The sequence below is a fragment of the Bombus terrestris genome, chromosome 14 (assembly GCF_910591885.1).
Source record: "Bombus terrestris chromosome 14, iyBomTerr1.2, whole genome shotgun sequence".
In the NCBI taxonomy this organism is placed as follows: domain Eukaryota; kingdom Metazoa; phylum Arthropoda; class Insecta; order Hymenoptera; family Apidae; genus Bombus; species Bombus terrestris.
The window spans coordinates 6,943,691-6,964,586 of record NC_063282.1 but is presented as its reverse complement, the minus strand read 5'-3'; the positions used below and the strand labels follow the sequence as shown (position 1 = coordinate 6,964,586).

The 20,896-nt window shown below is 29.5% G+C and overlaps 1 protein-coding gene across 5 annotated transcripts; it reads left to right on the top strand.

The window, feature by feature from the left end:
• The first annotated feature begins 443 nt into the window (after positions 1-443).
• LOC100650786 (RING finger protein unkempt) lies at positions 444-20,199 on the top strand. Of its 5 annotated transcripts, none has more exons than XM_012316361.3 (12): positions 448-666; positions 2,406-2,615; positions 7,352-7,774; positions 7,855-8,078; positions 8,437-8,579; positions 8,664-8,840; positions 8,928-9,120; positions 9,197-9,468; positions 9,562-9,771; positions 9,865-10,020; positions 10,089-10,250; positions 10,514-20,199. In XM_012316361.3, exons 1-12 carry the CDS (start codon positions 641-643, stop codon positions 10,670-10,672), a joined length of 2,355 nt encoding a protein of 784 aa, XP_012171751.1. In that variant the 5' UTR covers positions 448-640; the 3' UTR covers positions 10,673-20,199. The 5 variants fall into 5 exon arrangements, with proteins under 5 accessions (XP_048268150.1, XP_012171751.1, XP_012171748.1 ...); XM_012316358.3 differs by having other exon boundaries at positions 448-2,018; positions 8,449-8,579; XM_012316357.3 differs by having other exon boundaries at positions 448-2,018.
• The last annotated feature ends 697 nt before the right edge of the window (positions 20,200-20,896 follow it).

Below are 20,896 nucleotides of genomic sequence, written 5' to 3'. Positions count from 1 at the left end.
AGATTAAAAATTAATTCGACAATGATTTAATATATTCAGAAAATGTTGACTTTTATATTTTATATATATATGTGTGTGTAATATATATATATATATATTTTTTTTTTTTCTTATCAATAACGTATTCGTTCTATATTTTACTCAAAAAGCAACAAAAGAGAACTACTTTATTCAAAAAAGAAATATCCATGCATGAAACAAGTCATTATAAATTATTCACATATTACGAACAAAATTTGTTACATATCTGCCCTCTGATTGGTCGAAATTACGTATTTCATTCATAGCACATATTCACTCAATTACGCATGCTCAGAAAACCGGTATTTCCTCATATGTGTGACGTTTAAGCGGAAATTGTAAATTTGAGAAATTTATTATAAATGCAACGACAATTATGAGAAAGGAAAAAATTGTAAATCAAAAATTGAATTGATCTCGTAAAATCGCTTTGTAAGAAAAGTTGAAACTTTTGGTCACAATGAAATGAAAGCTTCTAATACGTTTTATTCATGAAAGAGGGGGAAAATAGACGAATTCTCGGTGATGCGAAAGGTGATGTTAAACGTTGCATATCGCAGATACAAGTCACGAAGCGTGGTCGGAACAAGTCTAGACGATCATCGTCGAGGAAAAACCGATGAAGCTTGACCGTACTCAACACAGGTATCTAAATATGTATCGAAATTGTTGTAAAGAACCGATAAGAAATGATGATTCATACGCGTAACCTTTACGATAACAAGTTACGTTAGCGAGCATCTGAAAACGTGCCTGTGATATACATTTTAAGTATTGTGTGTTAAAAGCCCAGGGAGTTGTGAAATGTATTAGATCAGTGACCAAAGAAGTAACATAGTATACAAAATCCAGTATGATGTAGAAAGTGAAAGTGAGAGTGTGAACAAAACTGAGTTCGTTTTAATCGAATCGATATACCAAATCACAGACCGACATGCAACTACGATGAACAAAATAAATAGGCCGGACATTTTCACGCGTGTCATTTATGATTTTATATTTCGCAACGCAAAGCGTATTAAAACAAGCATTTACTAATTTATTCTCAATTTATTATATTACTATTTTTATCAGAACCTATATACATTTATTTTTCAAGAAGTATTAAATATCAAAGTAAGCCACATTTGAATAACACTAAAAAAATTAAGCAAGGGAATAAACGAATCTATTACAAGAAAAGGAAGATATCGATAGTACTTTATATATAATTCACACGAAATATGTATTGAAAGTATATTCGGACCTAAAGAAAAGGAAAGAATTTTTATTAACACGAATCAACGTACAAACTACATGTATAATTGATATATTTATTAACAGAATATCAAAAATAAGACGCAATCGGTATTTGCAGAAGACTTGGTTACACGATGTTGACTCAGCTTCGGTGAGAATATAGCATAGAATCGGAACTCGATCGAGGTCGAGCTTTAGTAATCGATTGTTGCATTTTCGGCGTCCTTCTCTTTTCCACACACAGGAGTACCCTAGAATCACGTACAAAAATAATTAAATCAGTCTGAAATAGGACCTGATACAGAATCGATAAAGTGTAGAAAAATCAAATTTTTATTATAAGGGGCCGAGCAATTGAGCACGGGTGCGTGTTTACGATACGGTGTGAACCAAAACATCAATGACCTTGAAAGAGAAGCAGTCACGTGACTGAGAGAGAGCACAAGGATTGGATAGTTTCGACGCATATAATGTGTATTGCGCCGTGCGCACCCTATGTCCCGCATTCCGTGTCCGATAGATGGTTGAAAGTTTAGCGGGGGGAGAAGGGGCGAAAGACAGACTACGCGACGGCTTACGACGACGACGACGACGGGTACGACGACGACGAGGACGACGAGAAAAAACGGGAGAGGAGAGAGAGTGTGACTCGGCCCCCGTCTGTGTGTGCGCGCGCGTTGCTCGGTTGTGTTGTCCAAGATGAAGTCCGACTCTAAACCTTTGTTGACAGCTCAGGCGGAAAAGGCGAATCATTACACGTAAGTAAGCGCCGGTCGCGCGTGCTACGTGAAAGAAAAAAGTGTTGGATAAAAAAGAAATTTCGGAGAGTACTAAGAGAAAGAAAGAGTGCGTGATTCGAATAAAAATTAAATATAATAATAATGATAAAAAAGTGAAGTGCTTAACAAAAAAAAGAGAATTCTAATGAGAATATAATATAATAAAAAAATACACGTAATGATAATACGTATATGCCTATGTCCATATGCAAATAAAATAAAATAAAATAAAAACGAAAAGAGAAAAGAAAACGAAAGAGAACGGAATAAAAGAGGGAGGGCCGCGCGAGCACAGCAGCGCGGCATCGACGCGCGCGTCAAAATACGCCACGAAATAATGTGTAGCTCTGTGGATTCGCATTCCAGATACTTGAAGGAATTTCGCGTCGAACAATGTCCCCTCTTTATACAGCGCAAATGCACACAGCACCGACCCTTCACGTGCTTCAACTGGCACTTTATGAACCAGCGGAGGCGAAGACCGGTGAGAAAGAGGGACCGCACCTTCAACTATAGCGCTGATAATTATTGCACCAAGTACGACGAGACTACCGGCATATGTCCAGATGGAGACGAGTAAGTTTATCTATCAGTTAGCATTGTGTATACATTATATACCATTTTTACCGTGGGGCTATGCTATCGGTGGGTTACTCGTCTGTCGGTAGAGGGTATTACAAGTGATACAGTTGTGTGTTTCGTTAATTGGCCACCGAGATCAAAGCTTATTTGGTCAGTTATCGAAGGAGGTATGTTTCTAAGAAATCTCCAGTATCTATCTCTTTATTGGATAAGACTTGAGATATCGATACATTGATATGTTTGTTTATTTTACATATATAATATTAAAGACTCACTTCAGGAAATCAGTTTGACGAAGTGGTGGAAGTAGAAACGGTCAGTTAGCGAGGCAAAATTCTGGCCAGTTAACCCGACATTACTATATCTCTTATGTCAGATACATCGATTTGTCGCAGTCAGCCGACGGCATCAAAACTTACGTAGTATTTAACATTTAATCTTTCCGTATTAAAAAATTCTTATTATCATCCTTTCACTTTGAAACACCTACGAATTTTATAGAGGAAAGGAGACGTGGTTATCTATTATTCTTTGTTCGCTATATACGTGCGTGTGTGTATGTGCGTGCGTGCGTGCGCGCGCGCACGCTCGTGTGTATATGTGTGTGTGTGTGTAAGCATATTAACATTGTTCTGCCTATAAAACATGCAACGTATTCTTACTCAAGTTTGGAAACCGTAAATGAGTTTTAAAGTATGAATGAAAATGTTTCTTCGTGATCGAGTCTGGTATCGATGTGAAAGAATAACAGAGGGGTCTATCGGATTTCTTTGTGTCGTTGACACGCGCGTGTGTAACATGCATCTGCGTGGTAATGCGTAACGACGTAACATCTCTTTGAGAATAACCTATGTAACGAAGAGGAGGCCAATTTCGACGTAACTTTCGAGGGCACGCGTATGTGTTATATATATAATATATAACATATACATATGTATGTAGCGAGCAAAAGTGATCGAACATTGCTGCGTCCTCATATCGGATTCGTGTACGACAGAAAAGCAGTATGGACGTGTATAATAGACATAATAGTTTCATTTATTTATACACATCTTGTGACTAGATTACAGATATTTATTACAGATATAGTAAATTCATAGATGCAATAATGTAGATAATACTATATGAAAAGAAATTAGGTGGATAATTTAATATTAAAAATGAAGAAATTATGTAAAAAGTATTCATTATAATGTTTAATAAATGAAATGCATCTTAATTTAGTTTTCATTTGTTTATAAGAATATGATTTTATATAAACATACGTAGTACTTTTATTTTATTTTATTATATTATATTATATTATATTATATTATATTATATTATATTATATTTTATTTTATTTTATTTTATTTTATTTTATTTTATTTTATTTTATTTTATTTTATTTTATTTTATTTTATTTTATTTTATTTTATTTTATTTTATTTTATTTTATTTGTTATTTTAACTTCTACCTTAATGAAATACGAAATGTATATTTAGATATTGTTTGCAAATATATGAATGACAATAAAAAATTAATAAACAATATTGCGTATATGCAAACCGTGATTTATTTATTGCATACATTTATATGTTCGTATTACATTTAATGCATATACAAACACACAGAAAATCCAGAGTTTTCTAATAAATTGTTTTATATTTCTAAAAAATAATAAGTATAAACATTCGGATATCACTATCGATTATAGATTTTTATAGATTTTAATAATGTTTAATAATGTTATCTTTCATAAATTTCTTCAGAGAAGAAAATAATCAAATCCATTTTCTTATCGCTGGAACTATCAAAGAAGTGAAGATGACAAATCCATAATGTTTCTAATAATTTTATACATTTACAATATTATATTTTTTGGAATTTAAATAATTTTTGCAATATTTGTTCTTTTCACTTTTACTTGAGTTATCGGTAGTTCTATTGTTAAAATATCTTAAATCTAATGTTTAATGTTTCAAAATTACATTTTATAAAATTTTTCGTAATACAGTATGTTTTTAATTAAAGTATTTTTTCAAAAGAGTTCAAAGATTCAACGGTTTTGTTTCGATTGTCTCATAGAATACGTATGTTGAAAATTTGACCTAAATTCTACAGGCAAGGAAGGAAAAGAATCAACTGTTACATAGGTATATTCATTGATTCTGACTAGTTCTTGCGGCTCAATCGCGAGTCATTATTTTCAAACTAATTAATGCAACATGTTTTTGGATTAATTCAATCGAATCGAAGCGAGCAAATTAAAACATCACGAGTCATGTTCCTCTTGTTACGAATGTAAGCTTACACGCTTCCAGTCGCCATTGCTGATAGAATATAGCTACCGTCGGCTGTTAACCTGTTGTCATCCATTGTAGATAACCCAACGAAACTAAGCAGAATTTCTCCATGCTTTCAGGCGTATAACTACACTTTCTTCCGCGGCCATATTTTTTTCGAGATTATCATTTTCTCTATTACTCTTTTGTCCCTTTCCTTCTTAATTTGTATTATAATATTGTAACGCTTTCGATATGAAATATTCTGAAATCGATATTAAATATTTGAGCATATAAATGGCGTCTAACTGTTCACTATGAAATATGAAAAGGAAATATATAAGTATATTTACATAATATTGAGGCTATTAACTCGAATTTGTTTAATTCTAGATATCCATGCAGGATACGATATTGAGACATAGATTTAGGTCATTGTTTTAAATTATCTTGTTGATCATTCGCTGCTTGATAAAAATTTATTGTTGATTTATTGTTCTTAGATTATTATTTTTAAAAAGAGTATTGTTTTAATCATTTCTTATTTGTTAATTAATATTGTAGAACTCATATGTGTGTAAAATAAACAAATAAAAAGCACAAACGAATAAGTAGACGTTGATGAATGTTCTTTTAAGACGAACGAATAAAATTACGAGAATTATCACCAAGAACATTAAAACCTATTATCTGTTAATGAAAACAAACGAAACCAGTTTCTTTTAAGACTCTTGTGAAACCGTTAATAGACGAAGTTCAGCGTAAAAGCTTACTAAAAAATGTGCCAGGAATAATGTGAAAAATGTTTACGAATTGTTTTTATGCTTAACTCGCTGACATCGTTAGATGGATTAGATAAATGAAAAAGTTTTCGTTATGCTTGCTACAATTTGCAAAACAAATTGTGCATTATTTGTTATTATTTATTACCTGTTACTATTGATTTTATAATATTTTATTAACTTTTGCTATTACATTATATATCTATTAAGACATACCACAAAGATTTTTATATTCGCACTATTAACAAAATCGATACAATCCTTTCTAAATTAATTTATTAACATAAATATTTGAAACACGTCTTGAAAATTTAAATAATAAAAATTACCATTATTTTTATTAGTATATTAATATTTATATCCATTTTTACATACAATGTACGCTAAAATAGGTTTGAATATTCTATTGAGTTTGGAGAAAAATATAAACTCAAAGTAGTTACATTAACGTATTTAAGAAAGAAAAATTAAATATTTATTCAGGAATGAACTTCTTTCTATTTACGTGAAAATTACGTTTTGTTCAATATAATTTACAATAATTATCACAATTAATTTATCACATCAACTTTCCCTCTGAAGAACACAAGATTGTGAGCGGCTTCTTAATTGATAACTAATTCGTGCACGGATATATTTGTCGTATTATTAATTATGATAAGGGTGTGCTGAATATTCGTTGCTTGGAGGATTATATTTTTAGTTGATTTTCTTCATTCATAAATCATAAGTTTGCGATAATGGTTACTGTAATCATTTATTATTCTATTTTTGTCTGAAATAAAAATTCGAAAGAATTGAATTGAAATCAGTCATGATAAATTAATCTTTTTTTAAATGTTTTTAACATTAATCTCGTGGAAGATCATAACGTATTATTAAATAAGATTTTATATTTTTATTTCCACAATACAAAAACAATTGGCTAAAAAATTATTTTATTTTAGATATTTCTATATACATTTTATGTAAAAAATAAATGAAAATATCTGTGATCGGTTTTCCCTCCAAAATATCCAGCGCCTCGAGTTCCCAAACAAAGGAGCCTACTGATATTGATTTTCTCTTACGTGGCATGGTGGCAACAAAGAATTATATGTGGTAATCCTTGTTGCTGCACCGTAAAATGTTCCGAAACCATTATGGCACAATTATAGCTCAGAAAATAAAACTATCTATCGAAAGTCCAAGGTCGTATTTATTTTTTTGATAACTATTGTAAACTTTTTAATGTTTACCGCACTATATTGCATTCTTTTCTAATCTAAATTAGATTTTAAAAGATACAATAGCTCGCGTAAAGCATGAATGCGCAAACCATATTAAGTTGTACTTCTTATTAGAAAAATCAGTTCCTTGTAATGTCCAAAAATTATTAAATTCAATTTGTATAGTCTCTTATATAATCATTACATAATTTATCATGTATTATAAGACCTACATTGAATATGTTGTTATCAAGCCATATTTAATAGTTTTTAGTTGACATTTAGTCTAACATTGAGTAATATTAAAATTCAATTCTTTTGAATTAATGTATTTATATATCCTAATTAACATTAATTTAGTAAATTCTATTAGTTTATAATAGTTAATTATTCAATAAGTTATCTTCATTTTTATGGTACATTATATACTGGTACTGTTCTTCAATTAATTTACATAAATTTTGTTGTTAAACAGGTGTCCGTTTCTTCACCGCACTGCTGGCGATACAGAAAGACGTTACCACCTACGTTATTATAAAACCTGCATGTGTGTCCATGATACAGACACACGTGGGTTCTGTGTCAAGAATGGCCCTCATTGTGCCTTTGCACATGGTAATCATGATCTTCGTCCCCCTGTTTATGACATTAAGGAGATACAGGCGCTGGAGAACCCTGATTCTGATCCTAATTCATCTTCTAATGGGCCAAACATACTTGACAAAGAAAGGAACTTAATGAATGAAGATCCAAAATGGCAGGATACGAATTATGTACTCAGTAATTACAAAACAGAACCTTGCAAACGTCCACCAAGACTTTGTCGTCAGGGCTATGCCTGTCCACAATATCACAACAGTAAAGATAAGAGACGTAGTCCGCGCAAGTACAAGTACAGGTAAGTAATTGTCCCTAAATTTGAGAAAAACTTTAAAAGTAACTATTTACAAATGTATCTAACTTGAAACTTCATTCTAGATCAACACCATGTCCTAATGTAAAACATGGAGAAGAATGGGGTGAACCAGGCAATTGCGAACAAGGAGATGCTTGTACATATTGTCATACACGTACGGAACAACAATTTCATCCTGAGATATACAAATCCACAAAGTGTAACGATGTACAACAAGCTGGATATTGTCCACGCGGAGTCTTCTGTGCTTTTGCACATGTTGACCGTGAGTGTACCCTCATAAACCGTACGTAAAACAGTTACTACTACTTTAGTAAGTTCCGCGCAACTTTTTTTTTTTTAAATAATATTTTATTGGCTTCATTCACAATACTTAATCGCTTGATATGCAATTGATCAAAATAAATTCATGTAATGCGCAAAGTTTACTAATGTATAAAAGCGCTTGTAGTTGCTTCTATATAAAAATTATTTAACATTTTATATTTGCTTTTGAGAATTCTTTCTCTTTTTTTCTCCTTCTTTCTTTTTCTCTCTCTCTATTTGGTAAACATAGGCCTTTTGTAAATGATTAAACTTAGTATTCAAAATTGCTTCTCAAAATTGATATATTGGGACGTTGGTATGGTGTGCTGATGGAGCAGTGTTGCCAACAGAAGAAATGAGCCTGGCGAGGGACATGGCGGTACCTATAGATTGTGGCACCAATCTGGCAGATATTCTAAGCAATGCGCTTCCACCTGATAAGCGCAGTCATGAGAAGGATAAACAACTTAGTGATAGTAGTGTAAGTCTACTATGTATCTAAAAATAATGAATTTCTTTTATGTAATATTTAATTTAGCGCTATCATTAAAACTTTGAATTACAGAATGGGAGCGGTGAAGTATCAGAATCAGCAAGTACTAGTAGCGTTGGCAGTAACAGTTCACACAGTAAAGCTCCTGGTGCTCAACTTCATAACTCCAATTCCAATAGCACCGTAAACACTTCCAATCAGCAAAAATTAACAAGCATACTTTATAATCCCAGTTCTCTTTTGCAAGTTGTAAGTTTGTCCATTTGGTTGTGGAATCAGTCAAATATCTGTACATTTAATAAAGGTCCAGCAAATAATTCTACGAATATTAAACAGGGTGAAATACGAAAACAAGTGGTTGCAATAGACAGTGATCCTTTATTAACGAAAGCAGAAAAGGCTCAACAGAAACAAAGCCTATATATTGCATATAGTTTGAATGGAACCTTAGGGAATCATTCATTAGCAACTACCGTCTCACCACTTTCAAGTTCATTTTACCCAAATGATACTGTGGAATCTGTAGTAGGTAAGGTAAAGTTAAGGAAGAATAAAGGAAAAGAATATTTTTACCCAGTTTTAATCATGATTTCTTTTCTTTTCAGGAAATGCATTAGACGAGTTACATCTAGATGACCCCTTAAATTTAGTAGAATCAATTCATAGGGATACTAATTCACCAATTAGCAATTCAATATCAGCAGGCCTAGCAAGTTCTGGACTATTAGGTAGTTCAGCACCAGTTAATATTCCTGGAATGAATGAACGTTCAGTTCTTACGAATTTTTCACCATCAACATCCAGTCCACTGCAACATCTACATTCGACTGGTTTTCTTACTGGATCTAGATTTTCTCACCAGGATTCAATAGAATCGGTAAATGAAGTATTTTATTCTGTTCTTTCGTCTGTTGCAAAAAAGAATGTTTTGGCACTATTTTAATATTTTATTTTGTTCCATTGATTTCAGACTATGCCATTTATGAATCAAGTATCAGACCCATTTAACAATCATATTTCACAGCTTAGTAGTTCAGCTTCTAAGCTTAGCGGATTTAATAGTAGCTTATTTGATTTTACGAATCAAGGGATGTCTCCATCTCGTACTCAACCTCTCCCAGCATCTCCATTGGTTAATGCATTTTCCATTAGTCCGAGTAACACAGGATCTTTATCTGAGGTTAGAACTCCCCCAGCTTTTATTTCAGCATTATTGTTGATGAACTAAAATAAAGTTTAAAGGAGACATGTCGTTTGCATTAATTTGTGTTAGGTACAAAGGCTCAGGGAAGAATTGACGTCAAGTCGTGCGCAACTAGCAACGTGGGACGAACGTATTAATCAAGCTAGAGCTGCTTGCGCTGCATGGCAATTAGAAAGTGAGGAGGCTAAAAGAAAAGCAAGTATCGCGGAACAACAGAGAGATGAGGTAAATAGTAGTTATATTTGTTTTTTCTGTGAAATATATAAAGTTGGTGATATAAAAATTGTTAACAGGCCTTGTTGCAAGTGAAAGCATTAAGGGTAGAAAATGAAGCGTCCGGTGGTGGACCATACCTTCACACATTGAGAAGAACAAGTGAGCTCAGATCGTTATCGATAGCCGCATTAAAATCAATTCAATCACAGCTTCGTTCGGATCTCGAAGAAGTAGAAAAGGTAAAACAAAGTTGTCATGCTAGCTTGAACAGCTGGTATATCAAGCGTTTCGCGAATAATGATTAATTTATCTGAAGAGGATGCGAAAGAATTAGATTCTACAGCTACCTCATCTTCATCAAACAGAATTTTCTTCTATTATCAATTAAACACGTTCCAATTGGCAATCAAGATTATCTCTGATAGAATTGTAAAGTCTAATCTATTTGCGATCGATTTGATTAATGGAAACACTATAGGTAGCTCAGTTGTTGCCGTTCCAGGTGCTGTACAGAGAAACGGCAACAAAGTGCATGGTTTGCGAAGAACAAAATCGCACTGTTACCCTCTCACCCTGTAACCACTACGTGGTCTGCTCGACGTGCGCTCCAAATCAACGAGAGTGCCCGTACTGCCAGACTCCGGTTGTCTCCACAAGTTAGGTCCGAATATTTTGTTAGGACGCCCGTTGTTATAATCTCCATTCTTTCTTAATAACCAGGACAAATATCCTCATAATTCTAATGTGAGTAGTACTAGGATTTTCAACGTAAATTCCCGGTACTTTAAATGCGATGGTATATAAAATAAACAATTAAAAGAATTTGTATTGCGATACATGTACAACCGCAATAGAAAAAAGAAACAAAAAAAAACGATGAACAAATTTATTCAAATATATAATTTGACTGTCGCCAAAGTAAATATGGATGTGATAAGACTTCGTTTCTGTAGTCTCTACTTGTCATACATTTTTGTGTCAACCGTCATGCTACTATATAGCTATTCATCAAGATTCAGATATCACATCCTTTATATTAAGGACACATATTAATGATCTTGGAATGGAAAACTAATTAATATATAATACAAGATACATTTACTAGCAGGGTGCTAGCTAAATAGTTAGCATTTAATAACACGCATGTGTGCCAGTTACACAAACAATGTAACGTGAAGGAAAAGAAAAACAATATAATCATAAATGATGGACAAAATTTTGGGACCTCTAAAGTATATATTTGTTTAAAAAATTGTAATACCATAATTAAACGCAACAAAAGATTAATGTCCCACAATATAATAGTTATAGAATAATTTCATTCAATTGTTGAGCTGTTAAACGTATGTCACAAGAGATGATATTTCTATTGTATTTAAAGATATATATTTAAATAGGATTTTTCAATTGACCCGTACTGATGGTAATAATACAAGTATTAACAAATTTTATATCCTTGGTTGAAAAGGTAGTATCGATTCCTATATTATATAAGGAATATATATATATATGATTTCTAGATTTTTATACAAAGTAATAAAATTGCTCATATTTATAACAAAAAACGAATTGGAATTCGTGAAAGAAAAGTATGTAAGAAAATAATACATTTAACAATTTCACTGTTAAAAGAAAAGGTATATGTATTATTTCAAACTTACAATGTTCTTGACATTATTCTCTTTGTTTTTCTTAGATATATATGTACACATATATTTTTTTGTTTTTCATCTTTTATAATTTCTATAAAATATACTTAAATTATAATTCATTAAAAAAATGTTTTTATACTTTGGATACATCGAAAAACAGTGATAGTTGGTAGTTAAGATTTTTATACAAATATGATTTCTTTATTCTCTTTTCTTTTTTTTTTCTCTTAATAGCTGATAATATATCACTTAGTACATAGTCATTTGTATATGTTTCACTATGCTTCTCTTCTGTATATGGTACGTAGTATGTTAATTTTAAACTTTAAGTATGCTTAATATACATATAAATGAATATATATATACATTATATACTTACTATTGAAATTAAATAGTGTGTGATAGTAATGAAGAAATGTAATTTTGCGACAAAAGTACATTACTAAATTAATTAAACTCAATTTTTGTGTTATAAGTTTTTACATTTTTAGGTGTAAGAAATATTATGAATATTTAGGATTTTTCAATTTAATCAAAAGATGAAGGAGTAACTTATATTTATGATACCAGCGATAATTATGTGACATACGTATTACAGCTCGATATAAGCGACATGCAACTAAAAAAGCATGCCAACTAACTTTTTTCAATGAAACGCATGAATACTGCGTTTTGTACACCGGCTCTATGAAACATTTTCATTTTGAATATGTAGCTGGTAATCATTACATTATAAAGCGACTATACATTCATGGCAAAGAAAGAAAGAAGGTAAAACATTGCCTAAAGTATAAATGAATAGCATAGATAGGTCAACATTATCAAATTTTTTCCTGATAGACATAAAACATTACTATAACCAATTTTAAAGACTATTATTTAATATTTACGATATAATTAAAATTATTTTAAATGTATAATACCCTGCACAAATTGACTTTTTTTTCAAAGGACAAGTATATTTTTACGGATTATTAGAGCTTTTTCATATAAGTTATGAATCTTGTTTAAAACAAACACAATAATACCAAATGAGAATACAAAGTATAAAAAGTACACAAATTTCATTGAAACAGAAAAAAGAGGGTATTATAACAAACTTTACTTAATTATTTAAATATTTAATAACTCGACAATGAAGCTGATTGTTGTTTCTCCTTTCTTCAATTATCTTCATAGTTTAGTATCAAAAAGTGAGGCCAAAAAAGAAATAAATGTTTTTATTAGGTCCGTTTTTATTACAAATTATTAATATTAAAATATAATAGATGTTACTAAAAACATACAATTTTGCGTATCATGGTATAAACGATCCATCAAAGGATTATGTTTGTAAAGAAAGGAATGAAGTGGAATGAAAATGATAAAAAAACAAAATGTATAACAAGGAAAATGTCAACATAAAGTGAGGATGATATTGTTACAAATACCAACTATGTATTATATTTCATCAAGTATGATGAATAGATGAATATTTTAATTTCTCCCACGAGATCGTATATATCATGATATAATTTTCAAAGTACTATTTAGAATTTAATCAATTTAGCACTATAATAATGCATTTTTCAATTGTGTTTTTAAATGCATTCTTTATAAGTACTACAATCACAGCAGGTATGATAAAAAGAAAACGAGGTATTTATCTCTTCGCATTCTTAGAATATATTTTATCTTAAAAATACTATTCTTAAATGCGATTCCTTTTTAAATCGTCAATATTTTTTATGACTGTTATTATTGTTATTTTTGCTTTCATAAGAAAAAGAAATGTTCACACACTATCATCTTACAGAAATAGTAGGAGATTAACCAATTAAGATACTAGTTTGCCATTGAAAACTGTACTTATAAAGAATGCTTATTTCATCGACTTCTCATAATTATAATGTTCCCTCCAATGGGTTATATAGTTAAATATAATAGTAGCTATTGAAGATTAATTATCTCATGCTTTGGAATCAAATACGAGTTTAAGCAAGAAAATAGAGTAACATAATCAAGATCATATAGAATAGCAAGTTTTTTTTATTTGTAATTCTTTTTTCTTTTATTTTATATGGTAATGAGGTACATTATGATTGTGGCAAGTCGTATGAAAACCTAGGAAAGATATTCCTGAATGATATAATATTAAATATTATAAACAATTATGATATATATATATATATATATATACACACATATATATATGTATGTATGTATGTATGTATGTATGTATGTATGTATATATACTATTTTACTTATAACAATAACACAATTAAAATATTAATTATTAAGAGCATAAATTATTGTGAAAGCAACAAATTTAGCTACAAAATAGGTTAATAGGAGATTAACAAATAAAAAAATTAGTTAATATCGTGTACTAAAGAAAAAGCATACAGTTAAATATTTATATAATACACTGCCCCAATTGTTGGTTTTAATGATCATTTTTCTTCATATTTTTGGTATACAATATGTAACTCGTTATGAGATAGAGATTCTTCTAGATACTGACACATTGTCTTTATATATTTATAAATGTATAATAATTTTTTTCTTACTATAATTGAAATATTATATGTTTAATATATTGAATCTCTTAAATGTCAAAAAACTATATTTGTATAAATGAATCTTTATAAAGTTAATGGTAATTACTAAAATATTAACAATATAGTTGGTCTTCATCTAACACTGCACAAAGAAAACCAACAATAGGGCAGATCAAATCGAACAATATATTTTTGACAAGTTACAATAATACAAATACAAAACGTTACATGCTCTGTTTTGTGCGAATGATTCTTCTCTTGCGTTAAACATTACTAGAGCCAGAAGAGCCATATTGTGACCGCTTGTTTATGCACTAGTTGAACGTTACAGAGATTGCCAGTTGTTTCATTTTCTTTTTAAAAAAGGAAGTATTCGTGATCAAAGAATAGGCAGATGATGGTTCCCTAATGTTGAGAAAGAATTATCTGCACACTCCAGGCGGCAAAACATACACATAATCATTAGATTATTGTACAATAATGAATTACGTAAAATAGTAATATATAATATCTAAAAAAAAAACAAATTTGCTGAACATTTATATTACAATTTATAACTAAAGATACTTGCTATAAACCTGTATTACCTTTAATCACTTGTAATTTTGATATACAACTAATGCATTTGTTATTTAGATAATAGCAGTATGAATTCCGATAAATCAAGAGTACTCTGACTAAAACTAAAATTGATTTCTATCAATCGTAGAATGTGTTCTTGTTTGCAAAAATAACTGCTCAATATTTTGACAAAGAAAAAACAAATTAATAGTGGATACATTCTTTTTCTCATTCAATTACTATTTACTACTATTTACCACTATATATTTCGTATTCATCTTTTAGCTACTGTTTAAATCTATCTTCTCTCACATTGTTTTATTTTCTTCATTCTGCAAATGTGGACACATTGTTAATAATAATACAATTTTACCGTGTCTGGTGTTATTACGATTATTATGGAAACGTATGCTCTTTAAAATATTTATATTATTATCAGTTAATATAATACTGCAAAACTGCTTAGATTGTAAACTCGTGTGTATTTTGGTTGTGCAGGCTTTTAATTGGCAACTTTCTCCTAATTAAATAGTAGAATTTCTTTTTTTCATTTTATAATACGCAATATGCAAACATTCTTGATCAGACTGAAATTAACATGAATCTGAACAACACACAGACACACATACACATAAAAGGAAAAGAAATCGAGTTCTACAGTACTGATATCTAAGCATTTTTGTATTAAATACGAGGTAGCAAATGGCTGTACAACTGTGATTATGTAATAACAATTTCTCTACTTAGATCTTATCGTTCGGTATGTCGGTATTTATGAAGATATAAATATTTTACATACAAAAACAAAAAAGAAGAGAGAAGGCTGTAAAACTTTCAACTGTGCTCATTGACGCACTCATTGACGAATCCTCAACGTGCATTATTTATGATTCAATTATTAAAAGTATTGACAATTAAGAAGAAAGAAACTTGCACATTTGAGCATAAGATACAGCAAGCCCATAAAACTTTTGAAATCATTCTGATCGAAGCGATGTTGTATTCTCAAATTATGTAAGAATCGTGAAGATGTTTCAATGACAAACAGGAGTCATTTCATTCTGCATTATTTTGACATGTGTTCTCTTTCTATCTACTCTGCATTTTAAAATTATTATGCATTTTTTATTCTTTGCTGTCAATTACTAAATGAAAATAATATTACAATTTTTGCTAGTGACTGAACATTGAAAAGTTATAATAGTACATTAGTGCAAAAAAGTGTCACAACGCAAAAATTGAACTAATCATTTTTAATAAGATTTTTGTAACGATTACTATCTATTCATTCCTTTGAAGAAAACGTGTCAGTCATTTGCATCCTCATATTACAATATTTCATGCCTCGTGTCAAAATAATGTTAACAAAATTGCATCACGAGCTCTTACTATACCACAGAAAAGATAAAAGAATCATTGGTTATTTATTATTCAACAGTTAATGGTCTGTTTTACATTTAAATTCAAGTATCGATGAAAATAAATGAACTATACAAAAACAAATAATAAAATGAGAAAAACAGTTAGTAAAGTGCACAAGGTACAATCTGTAAACAGTGCCATTTTCAACAGATTTATGAAAGTAATAAAGTTACGTTCTGCGAGAAACAAATGTGATCTGTTAATGTTTCTAATTTCTATGGATAATTCTGCATTTCTGATGTGACGGAGATTCAAACACTGATATTATTTATTCCTCTATCTCTTGTTAAAGCTTCAATATCCAAAGCTTGTATAACTATTAACACTAATTTGTTAATTTATAATGAATAATGTTAGTGGCAAGTTAAAAAAACACACCTTTGAAGTTAGAGAAACACAAGAGAACAAAAATAAAATATAATAAAAGGATTTATTTTTCGTGTATGCAATAATGAATTGATGAAGCTATTATTTTTAATTTGCAATTGACATTATTCGCTGAAATGTACCTTAATACTTTAAGTTGAAATTACATAGTATGGCAATTAAATTCAGTTAAATTATGAATAACTTCATTCTCGAGGTTTGTTGGTAGTTAACTCGATTTCCGCCCCCTTAGGTATGCAGGATTGTGTAGAAATATGTCCGTTAAAATATTTTAATATTTTTGCAATATTACAACACCGTCTTCCGGCACAATAATATTTGCATGTAGCCTAAAGCGCAGTAATAAATAATTTGAAATATTGCGGATGGAGAGGAAATATTTATTACTAAGCTAGCTTGTCGTATATAGACGTTGTTCTCTTACAGTGCAAAGAAACAAATTTAAAAACATTTAACATAGATGAAGAAAAAGTATATTCGTGCTATAATGAAGCATGTATCTATATTGCGATAATAAATATTTTACTGAAACTGTTGTACGAACGAGAAGATATTTTCTGAAACACGATTGATCCATTTTCTTAAAATATAGAACTGGAAAGCAGCAAAGAAGATATATAACTTTTTAATATTTAAGGGAAAAATGAATACGCCGCTCGTACAATAAACATTTTGTGGGGTGACCACAATTATTAAAAGTATAGTGTAATACGTTTATTGTAACATATTTATTTCATAATCTCATAAGAATGAAATATTAATACCGATTATCGAAATGCAGATATAACTGTAAAAGTTTGTAACAGAATTCTGGGGTTTTACGTTTTCGTCATATTTTAAACTGCAACACATTATAGCAGTATTACAAAATCTATTGCAATCATAACATTACAATATACTGAATAGTATATTATAGGAAAGAAGCTGCTGTTAACTTTATAAAAATTGTACATGAAAATTCATTTCTATAAAAAGGTGGAATATTGTATTCTAATGACCATAATTATTTGGATCATAATCTTTGAAGAATGTAGAAAATATTTTATGTACAATTTTTTATAGTTCGATTTTTCTTATGCTATTATTTGTACAGAACATTATTTTAAATCAAACAAATGTAATATTGAGAAACAATGCCTCTGTAAACCATTGATAATGGTCACCCTCACAAAAAGGATATAGTAGACATAATTGAAACAGCATTTGCAAGATAATAACGGTAGATTATAAAAAAATTCATGGATATCTACGATTGTTCTGGTTGTGGTTACTTCTGTATGTGCACTTTTATACAATGATTGTGAATTTGTATAGGCTAAACTCATATCATTGCTAATTTTTCTATAAATTCAAAAGTTATATGTATTGGAGAGTTATCTTAATCAAGGTGTGCAAAATTTTGCAACATTTAGCAGAGGCGGGCAAAATTCTGTAGTACATAAAGGAAAACAACTTAAATAACGTTTTTAAATAAATAAATGTTTAACACATAAGATCTGTAAATGTGTCCATGAAAGATGAAACATTTATAAATTTATTCATAATCATAGTAGATTTATATCGATACAATTTTCATTTATTCTTCTAACTAGTAAATTTTGAAAACAATTATTTTATTTAATGAATACCTTATTTTTGAATGGAGTAAAGACAAATATGTAGCATACAGTTTTATTAAACAATTTAAATATGTGTAACTATGTAATGTATAATATTTCTACATAAATAATAATAAAGTATTCATTTAATTATGAATACTTATTTTAATAGAGTATCAAGAACAAATATTTAGTAATAATAAATTTTTTACATAATAAATAAGAAAACTTAAAATACGAAGTATTAAAAAATGAGGTAGTGCCCGTTTCTGTACAAAGTATTGCAATATTTCAATTACATTAAATCGACGTTAATCAAAGGTGCTGCCAATAAGAAAAGAAAAACAAACACATGCACTATCAATTAGTCGAAGTATAAAAGCAACCAGAAAAATATTATTTTAAGATGACTGTATAGTATTATTGTCGTATACCAAGCATCTCGTACAACAAAATGTTAATATATAGTGTTTCGTATTATAACAATTTTTATAAATAAACTTTTCTATTCGACTTGAAAGGTGAAATGTTAATTATGGAAATTTATGATTTCATTTACAAATTTAATATCAGTGAGATCTAAAATATTCTATCTTTTATTACAATGTTACTCTACAATTGTTTTACATTTAAATTGATTTTATATAATCATTCGAGTTAAAAGCAGAAGAATACTGAACTTTTAATTAACAAACAATTGTATAACCGTTTTTCGCAATCGAGTCGAATGGTAAACATTATATCATTACAGTTAACAATATTTGGTATTTAATTATTAATTATGAAAAAAATGGTTGGTGTTATAGAACTTATATGTCGTTTAGAATGTCAGGCAGTACCTTGTAGTTACTAAAGAACAAAGTATTTTGTATATTTATCGATACTTTTTATTATGCATTAAAATTACATTTATTATGTGCAGCGGTTAATACAAAAATGTGAAGTTGCTGGATCGGTTATTCATATCACCTTTTCTTTTCTTCTTGCGATTGAACAAAAGAACCCAACGAAAGGAAACAATGAAATATTTATGTGATTGACATATATAATTCTGATATGTTCTATAAGTATGTTAGTATTTTTATATAAAAATTGTATATATATTTAATCGTATTTTCAAGTAATCTTCTTTTTTATATCAAAATTCAAGCTTGCAATTACTGAAGATTGTCCACGTATTCTATTTTGTATGACAAAATCAATTTTTTGAATTTATATATATAAGTTTAAATTCTTAAATTTTACAGTAAGACTATGTTTCATTTATATAGAAGGTAACAAAAAATGTTGGACAAATTGTAATTATTGTTTTTATTTATAGTATTAACAAGACTTCGTAAAGTAGAATATAATTTTCACATTCCACGTGAAGATTTTTTATAGAAGTACAAAAGTAATATGGGCTTGCATTTTTGATGTTCGTGTCCTGCCAAAACTGATGCAATTATTCACAAACATCTACATGATGATTAAATAAAATTTCATATCTGGTCGCATACCGAAAGAAAGACTACTTGAAATGTAAAGGAATAAAATGCAGTAAGAAGTTTTCGTTGTCATTAACGGTTGTAGGCGAATTCTAATAAATGTCAGTACAAATTGAATGATGAAGAAAAAAAGTGAAGCATCATTTGTGTGCAAATGACAAAAAAAGAAATAAGAAGTTGATATTGACGACACGTATTTTTGGCAATACAGTTTTAAATAACATATTTAAATTAACAATATAGCTGTAGTTAGAATGTTAGTAAATAAATTTTGTTCTAATATTTTCTTGATGACTGAAAGTTTATACATATATGTATGTGTGTGTATATATAAATATATATATATATTATGCATATATTTATATGAATAACATTGATTTTGACGAAGATATAAGGATAATGATTATCTCATGGCGTAATTTGTAGAACAAATGTTTATTATTGCTTCTTATGCTATTATTAGGTAGTGAACTATAAAGAAGAATATTGTACATCAATAAAATTGATCATTTGAAAATAAAATATATTGATAACTTCTGTACCATGATGTTAGCAAACTATTATTTCTATTATTAACAGTAAATAAGTACAAAAGCAATTATATATTAAATAATTATTGAATTTTAATTTAGCATTTTCTAATTTTAACAAATTTATTAATAAAGTTTAGTTTGTAGTATTTCATTATTTAAAAATATGCCTAAATATGTAGTTACCATTTATATATAATTAATCTCATTTTTAGGTAGTGTAGTCATCTTATTTCATTTATTATAGAATATTAAATATAATTATATCATTAATATATGTCGGATTATAGTCAGGATTATAGTGAGGGGCGTTTAATGAATCTTCACCGGAATTAGCCATTGTCGTGATACAATGAAGAGTTTATTGACACAGGTTTATTAACAAGATTAGGCAGTCGTAGCACTAATGATAATGACCTTAGGTTCGAAACGAATCCACGGTCAACGGGACTCTTTACTCTTTACTTATTACTCGTTATTGTTAATTGTCAGTCTTCAAAAGTGTCATTCACGGAAAAGACTGTTTGCCTATTTTCGTTAATTAAGGCTTAAGATTTATGACAGGTCATCAGGCTGGCTGAAGAAGAATAAGGGTTTGCGTATAACGGGCCATGAGACAGAAACCGTTAGTATGTTTACTGTCGAGTGACGTTACAACTATTTATTTTTATGGAGGGCTATAGACTTTCCATAAATTTGTTAGACAAA

Bases quoted from the DNA above. Each gene is read 5' to 3' on its own strand.
- LOC100650786 (XM_012316357.3), top strand. From the start codon at position 1,960: ATGAAGTCCGACTCTAAACCTTTGTTGACAGCTCAGGCGGAAAAGGCG. The intron at 2,019-2,405 runs GTAAGTAAGCGC...TTCGCATTCCAG, and splicing joins GAAAAGGCGAATCATTACAC to ATACTTGAAGGAATTTCGCG. The intron at 10,251-10,513 runs GTAAAACAAAGT...TTGCCGTTCCAG, and splicing joins ATCTCGAAGAAGTAGAAAAG to GTGCTGTACAGAGAAACGGC.